The sequence below is a fragment of the Salvelinus fontinalis genome, chromosome 28 (assembly GCF_029448725.1).
Source record: "Salvelinus fontinalis isolate EN_2023a chromosome 28, ASM2944872v1, whole genome shotgun sequence".
Classification (NCBI taxonomy): Eukaryota; Metazoa; Chordata; class Actinopteri; order Salmoniformes; family Salmonidae; genus Salvelinus; species Salvelinus fontinalis.
Window position 1 is genome coordinate 32,469,469 of NC_074692.1, and position 8,590 is coordinate 32,478,058.

The window sequence follows — 8,590 nt, forward strand, 5'->3', positions numbered from 1 at the left end:
GCCTTTTGCACACATTGTATATAGATTCTCTTTTTTCTACCATGTTATTGACTTGTCTATTGTTTACTCCATGTGTAACTCTGTGTTGTTGTCTGTTCACACTGCTATGCTTTATCTTGGCCAGGTCGCAGTTGCAAATGAGAACTTGTTCTCAACTAGCCTACCTGGTTAAATAAAGGTGAAATAAAAATAAAAAAAATAAAAAAAAGATAAGTGGAACCAAGTAAATAGTGTGGATAGTGTTTTCTACCACTTCCCTTCCAGTTCAATTCCAGCAACAGTAATGTAAACCTAAGTCCCACAGACGTTTCCAGCCCGATAGCATGTGAAATTCCAAAACCCACATGTCAGTAAAGCCCTTGAACCTGGTGTATCCAAATGAGGAATGTGGAACAATGGCCCCATCTAGTGGCAATATAGAGATACAAACATGTATGAGGGGCACAAGTAATTTGTATAAATGAAGACATTTTGTGACGGAAACAAAAGACAAGGGAGACATTTGAAGTATGATCACATGAGCATTTTGTTATTCACATCCATAGTACGTTGATATAGCATGGACATGGGCGTGTTATACACGTCATATGGGCACGGAGAACAGTAGTAGTGCCATGGTGATACAGAATACAGAATGAGTAACAGTTTACTTCTATCAAAACATGGACGAGAGGAACAGGAGAGACGGAGAGAGAGAAATAGGTGAGAGAGAGGATACATTAGCTTCTTTTTAATTCTGCCTATCACTCCCAAGTAGAGAGACAAGACCAGAACCAGTACCGTATTTTGGCCACAAGGGATCGCTACCTATTATAACGGTTAAATAACATTGAAATAAATAAAACATTTCTAATTATGAAGGAGGGAAAATCCATCGGCACTGTTTTACAAATGTCTCTGTATCTTTTCTCTCTCCCTCGCTCTCTCTCCCCGTGCTCTATCCATCACTAAGACCTCTACTACAGTACAATATTGTCTGTCCCGTAGTAGGACCCTGCAGGAGGATGTCAATGAAGAGCAAACTGTACCTGGAAGACTAACAAAAACCTCATCCTGACCTGCATATCCTGCATTTCCTGCAAATGTTCTGCACATCAGACATCTTTCCTCAAGCTATGAAGATAGATATGTGTCATAATAATTTGGGCAGGTATTTATCCCCATAACTGGCATTTAACATAATATGATATGTTATGTCCTTTGCCCATAACATGATACTAACTCACATTTTAAAATGCTTGTTATTTACGCAATAATGTCTTAAAGTACAGTTGTTAACATCCGTATCTCAATAGCTTCAACCCCTATCTTTCAAAATTAATTATTGAAGATATTAAATATATTTAATTTAGATTTAACAAAATATTTAAATCATTTATGTAAAATAAAAACAAATGAAGAAAAAATATATATAAAAAAATAAAACTGTACAACAAAATAAAAAAACAAAATACATTTTTACAAATACATTTTTAAGAGTAATAATATAACTTTATCTACAAGCTAGATTAACTCTTATCTGATTGAACCTAATTCTTGTCCTTGTGGATTTGTCCCGGAAATGTTAAGTTTTTCTAACCTTTCATTTTTTATGTTACTCTACATAATTTCATTGTGGATTATTTAGGCTCTACAAACCCTAATCTGGGGCTTAAAACACAATGTTTTGACATCATATTAGGGTTTAATCATTTTTTACCAGCTCTAGTTTACCTGTACAGCTCAATCGGAACCTAGTTTACCTGTACAGATCAATCTGAACCTAGTTTACCTGTACAGATCAATCTGAACCTAGTTTACCTGTACAGATCAATCTGAACCTAGTTTACCTGTACAGATCAATCTGAACCTAGTTTACCTGTACATATCAATCTGAACCTAGTTTACCTGTACAGATCAATCTGAACCTAGTTTACCTGTACAGCTCAATCTGAACCTAGTTTACCTGTACAGATCAATCTGAACCTAGTTTACCTGTACAGATCAATCTGAACCTAGTTTACCTGTACAGATCAATCTGAACCTAGTTTACCTGTACAGATCAATCTGAACCTAGTTTACCTGTACAGATCAATCTGAACCTAGTTTACCTGTACAGCTCAATCTGAACCTAGTTTACCTGTACAGATCAATCTGAACCTAGTTTACCTGTACAGCTCAATCTGAACCTAGTTTACCTGTACAGCTCAATCTGAACCTAGTTTACCTGTACAGATGAATCTGAACCTAGTTTACCTGTACAGATGAATCTGAACCTAGTTTACCTGTACAGCTCAATCTGAACCTAGTTTACCTGTACAGATCAATCTGAACCTAGTTTACCTGTACAGATCAATCTGAACCTAGTTTACCTGTACAGCTCAATCTGAACCTAGTTTACCTGTACAGATCAATCTAAACCTAGTTTACCTGTACAGATCAATCTGAACCTAGTTTACCTGTACAGCTCAATCTGAACCTAGTTTACCTGTACAGATCAATCTGAACCTAGTTTACCTGTACAGATCAATCTGAGCCTAGTTTACCTATACAGATCAATCTGAGCCTAGTTTACCTGTACAGATCAATCTGAACCTAGTTTACCTGTACAGATCAATCTGAACCTAGTTTACCTGTACAGATCAATCTGAACCGAAGGCAACATTTGAAACATCTGAATCCAATAAATGCGTCGGGGTTTCTTCTAAAATGCCTCCTATCCTCAAAAATATTTCACGACCAGAAAACCTGAGACCTCTCAGGACTGAAACCCAGGGAAAGTGGCTGGTTGGACGCACCGTCGCGTATATAAAACATCATGTAGGGACCATAGGCATGGTCATGGCTAAATACGTCCAGCATATCAGCTCTCCCGTGGTTCTTTCTCAAGCACTTTACGGCATACGCAATAAACACTCTTTTTCTCAATTACATACAACCAATCAGAATCATTTGAAGTATATAATTGCTTGAAATTAAAACATTCAGTGTAATTCTATTATGTTTTAGAAAAGCCCACTTTTAGAGCGTTTTAGTATAGGGAGGTTGGGGTGGAGCTGGCTCCGCCTCTCCATTGGTTTGTATAGCCTTCTCCCAGAAAAACTCACCAAAGCACCTGAACAGACCTCCAAAGCCATGTGTTGCTTTCATTCGACATCCTTCCTTCTTTATCCACCTCTACTACACGGTTTCCCTCAACGATAATAAATTATATCGTCATTAGTCATTAATCAATAAATAAGTAAGTTGTATATGCATTTACAGTATGGATATATATATATAGACACATACAGCTCATAGCTTATCATAGCCTCTTGAAACTCTTCATTTTCTCTGTACCAGAGGTACAGTATCCTCCTGAAAGCTGTGCAGTTTTATTGGATAAAGGAGAGAGGGGCGGAGCAGGTAGGAGGAGCTTTGGGGTTCGAAGGGTTTTAGGGTTCGAACAGGGGTGAAGAAGAGTTGAAAAGACACAAAAACATTGTCAGTTTGTTGCTAGGTTACATGCACTAGGCCCGGCTCCACCCTTTTCCTTCCCAACAACTGCAGTGATAGGTCAGTTCATCCCATCCATCAAAACAAACAGGAAGTGAAGGGAGGAACCAGAGGATGTTGTTGGCTTTGTCTAATCAGTCAGGTTTATAAGTCCATCCAAAATCATTGTGTTACCAAGATGATGAGTATCAGGAATTTGCAGATGACGAGGAATTAATGAAGCCAGTTCAAACCGGTTTATCTGTCTGTCCATTTGTATTTAGCCCACACAGAGAGTCGACGACAGCTGTCAGAAGACACACCCAGAGATAGATCACACAAACAATATTGTCTATTTTTTTCTTCTTTTCTGTTTTGTAACAACACTACTTTTCATACTAGCATCCTACTACAAAGCAGGGGTACTCTGGGCTAATGAACTAAATCAAGTAGCATGACGTCAGTGTGGATACATTAAATGACAAGTCCTTTAACCAGTCTCCTGAAGTTTTCTATTAGCATTAGCACTAGCATTAGCTCTAGCTTTAGCACTAGCACTTGTATTTAGCACTAGGACAAGGACTAGCACTAGCATTTGCACTAGCATTTAGCATTAGCATCTGCATTCAAAGTGTGGCACAGCTAGGTGATTGATAGAGTATAGTTCTGGTGCATGGTAAAGGAAAGCACAGCTAGGTGTGGTATATACTGTATATATATTGGCTGAGCGGAGGGAGACTCTGTAGCTAGCCATGTGTCTCTGTTTGGTATTCCCATACAGTTTGTTTTGGTTTGGTGTGTGTGTGTGTGTCTGTGTGTGTGTGTGTGTGTGTGCGCGTGCGAGTGTGTGTGTGTGTGTGTGTGCGCGTGCGAGTGTGTGTGTGTGTGTGTGTGTGTGCGCGCGTGTGAGTGAGTATAGTTTTTGAATGTATGCATGCATGAGATTAGTGTAGATGCATGCGTAGAGAAGTCTGTTTGTTCGCGCCTGTGTGTATATGTATATGTACATACATGCATGTTTACATCTGTTTCTCTCTGTGTGTGTGTGTGTGTGTGTGTGTGTGTGTGTGTGTGTGTGTGTGTATGTGTGTGTGTGTGTGTGTGTATGTGTGTGTGTGTGTGTGTGTGTGTGTGTGTCTTTCTGTATCTGTATCTGTCTGTGTTTCGTACTCATCCCACAGTACAATAATTACACTTTAAATCAGTCATATCAGCATCCTCCATGAGTATCCATCGTCTTTTATCCACCCAGTGAATATATACTGTACGTCCATATTTGGCCCTCTGAGTCCTTTCCTCCTTTCTCCACTCTCCCTTCCTTAATGTGGCCCCTCGGTTCGGGCTAACTTTCCCAAAATCCCTAGATTTACCAGAAATCCCAGTTGGAGGAAACACAGATTTCCTCCTTATTTCCTCTTGATTCCAGGAATCTCCCAACAGTGATTTCTGAAAAAACAGAATATTGGAACCCTAGTTGAGTCTGTCAGGTCAGTGTGGCCCCTGAGGCCATTGTGGCGCCTGGCTATCCTCCATGCCCCTTAGGGTAACATAGATGAAAGGCACCAGGCCCCGTTGGGCCCCCAGGGAGCAGAGGAGCCAGTCGGAGTCGGCCCGGCTCAGGACCCTCAGTACGTCCCCTTTCTGGAAACTCAGCTGATCAGGCTCCGTGGCTATGTGGTGGCACAGGGCTCGCACTTCACTGGAGGGGTGGGGGAGAAAAATATGTGTCATTATATTTTGTATATGTAGCTTGTATCCTGTATTTTTTATTTGCATCCTGTATTGTTTTTGGTCTCTTGACCAGTCCTGCTGAAATATTGGTTGAATAAAAAAATGGATACCTTACCAGGGTTGTTTGGTGTGGCTCTCCTGTGTTGTCTGAAGAGGTGGAGAGGGTTGGTTCAGAGTGGGAGGGGCCATAGGAGCTGAAGGCTCCACCCTCTTAACTGTCCCCGCCCCCACCGTCTGAGCTACGAAGTTCAGCACGGACATGTCCAGACCTGTCAGCCAGCCGGACGGCAGCCTGGGAGGGACAAACAAAGCACAGCCAAATCAATATGGAAAATTCCTTGACAACTTGTGTGTCAAATAATTTATTGTATTCTTTGAAGTACATGTCCTAAAATACTGTCTCGGTTAATACTCAGCAAATGCTTAAAAGGTCTGTAAAATGAAGAGTAAATTATTACTGTACCATCTGTACCAATTTGCATCACTTCACTTCCCTCACCTGCTCTGACTTTTGGCTGATCTCTGCTCTGGCCTGCAGGGGGTGCCACCACCTCCTACGCTGGACCCAAACAGCCTCCCCCAACGCATGCCCTGGCCCTGGGAGGGACACTCAGCCTGGGCCGCTGGCTGGGCCACTGAGGCCTCTGGTGCTCCTGTCACTGGGGCCCCCAGTTCCGTCTCGTTCTCCTTGTCCTGGGTGAGCAGTGACTCTGGGGGACTCCCCATCCAGGAGAGTCTTCCTCTTCCCCTGGATCCCGTCCACTCACCACTGGAGCTGGAGATGCTCTTCCTGCTTCTCCCTCTCTCTCTGAGACCCTCCTCATCCTGGCTAGACTCCGCCCCTTCCACCACGCCCTCCCTGGGGGGCGGGAGCTGGCTCCGCCTCTCCGCAGACTTCTTCCTCTTCTCAGTCTTGACAAACTTTGAGCCCCCCTGAGCTGATTGGTCGATGTAGACCTGGGAGCTCTGCATGAGCTGGTACCACCAGCACGCCTGACGATCACGCTCCTGCCGCTGACGACCCTCCTCCGCCCAATCCCTCTCTCTCTCCTTCCTCCTCTCCTCCTTCCCTCCCTCACTTTCCCCTTCCCTCTGGCTCTCTCCTCCCACCCCCTTTGCTCTCTTTACTATGCCCCTCCCCCTCCCACTCTCCCTCCACAGATTGGCAAACCCTGTCCCTACTTCCGTCGTCATTGGCTGTGCTTCTAAAAGTCCTGCTCCTAAACGATCCATCCCCGCCCCTTCTCTCCTAGACCCTGTCCTCTGCATCATCCCTTCTCTACTCCCTCTCTCTCCAACCCCTTCCATCCTAGGCCATGTTCCCTCTCGTCTCAGACCCAGCCTCTCTTTCTTCCCCACCCCGCCCCCTTCCCTTGTATCTCTCATAGACTCTGCCCTCCGTGACTCTGTGCTCCACCCCCTCATGAGCTGGAAGGTGGAGAGTGCTGATTGGTCCAGGTCCTCGCCGGTGGAGGCGGAGCAGAGCTGCTCCTTGCGTCTACGGTGTTCCTGGCCCTTCTGGACCAATCGGGGCTCAAAGAGCAGGTCAAGGTCAAAGGGCAACAGGGATAGAGGCTGCAGGAGGAGAAGGAACTCCTCGAATAGAGGCTGGCAGGGCCTCTGGGACAACGGCAGGAAACCCCACGGGTGGTAGTGGGTCGCTACGATGTCTGGGGAAGACAGGTGGAGAGAGACGGATGGGGAACAAACAATGGTTAGACTTTTATTTGATGTAACCTTTATTTAAATCAGAAGAAGTTTGTATTTACAACAGAAGCATACCAGCCATGGTTTGTAATAGTATCGGTTTTCTCTTTAAGAGGTCAGACACACCGAGAAATATGATGGCCGACAGGGTACTTAGTACAGTAGGAGGCTGTTCTTTCTCTTGCTAGAACAACAGACGTACCTGCTGCTTACCGACCAACCTGCCGTTTCTACTTGTGGAATCGCAATGCTCGGCAGCGGTCGACAACTTGACTTTGAGCCAATCAGAGAGCGCGAAACTCCATGTGGGGGAGCCGAGAGAAGTGACAACAAAAAAGGAAACAAGAGGGCACTTCTCCCGGTGTCGTCCACCATTTTCTTCATTGTTCTAACTAAAACAATAAAGCTGCATAATACAGGTCTTTACATATTTTAGATCTAGCTAATGAGATTTGTGCTTGAAGAAAGATTTTCTGTTCGGTTTGATAATGTGCACTAGATCACTAGTTAGCTAGCTACAGAAGCGGAGCTGGCTGGGGGGGGGGGGGGGGGGGGGGGTTGATGTACCAACAAACCGGAGGAAAAACATTTTCTAACACTATAAAGCATTGTCGGAATTGATATATAACATTATTTAATTAAATCTTGGAATTGGTCTGAGCTGGTGTTGCTTATTTTTATAAAGCAATGTTAAGCTGTGTCTTTCACTATATGCCCTTGAGGGGCCCCCTGGGACTCACAGCTGCTGCTGGTTGGCTACTGGCGGGGGGCCTGTCATATTTGATTGACGTGTAGCCTACCATGTCTGTTGCTAAGTTACACTCAGGTGAACAATTGATAGAAAGTACAAGTCGGGTAAAACGCGAGGAAAGGCAGAATAAGAAAAGTTAATTGTATTCTGTGTTCCACTTACAACCTACTTCTCCCCGTCGTTGTCCTTGCAACAAGACAACTGTAAAGATGACATGGAACATCCAACTACTGTTGTTAGTGCTCTAGCCTGACAGTGGGTAATGGGGCAGATGTTGATGGAAGCATGGCCTCGTGCCCGTGTTGATGGCCTCGCGCCCGTGTTGATGGCCTCGCGCCCGTGTTGATGGCCTCGCGCCCGTGGCAAAAATAAATAAGAACAAGGCTTTCTATGTGCACTGCTGCGCACAGAACATATATTTAATTCTAGTGAACGATGCAAGACCCTGTATAACTACTGCTTCTAGCCTCCCAAGGTTTAAAATACTTCAGTTGGAATAGAAACACATGCAGGGAGCTGTTCTCACCCTGAAATATTATTATTTATTTATTTAATTTAACAAGGCAAGTCAGTTAAGAACAAATTCTTATGTTCATACCCCGGATGACACTGGGCCAATTGTGCACCGCTGTCACGTTCCTGACCTGTTTTCTGTTGTTTTGTATGTGTGTGATGGTCAGGGCGTGAGTTTTGGGTGGGCAGTCTATGTTTTCTGTTTCTATGTTGGTTTTGGGTTGCCTGGTATGGCTCTTAATTAGAGGCAGGTGTTTTGCGTTTTCCTCTAATTGAGAGTCATATTAAGGTAGGTTGTTCTCACTGTTTGTTTGTGGGTGATTGTTGCTGTGTCTGTGTTTGTTGCACCACACGGTACTGTCTCCTCTCGTTCGTTCGGTCGTTCCTGTTCATGTGTTCTTCGTTTCATGTAAGTTCGTAGTTTAGGTCTGTCTA

At 44.0% G+C, this 8,590-nt stretch overlaps 1 protein-coding gene across 1 annotated transcript in view; it reads right to left on the reverse strand.

Annotated features, from left to right (window-relative positions):
* Positions 1–508: 508 nt before the first annotated feature.
* rusc2 (RUN and SH3 domain containing 2) overlaps positions 509–8,590 on the reverse strand; it is a 58,347-nt gene continuing 50,265 nt past the window's right edge. The window contains exons 12-14 of the mRNA XM_055887508.1: positions 5,684–6,854; positions 5,300–5,476; positions 509–5,152 (exon numbers count right to left, since the gene is read on the reverse strand). Of these exons, the coding sequence (XP_055743483.1) occupies positions 4,942–5,152; positions 5,300–5,476; positions 5,684–6,854 (1,559 nt within the window). The 3' untranslated portion in view covers positions 509–4,941. The remainder of the gene's footprint in view (positions 5,153–5,299; positions 5,477–5,683; positions 6,855–8,590) is intronic.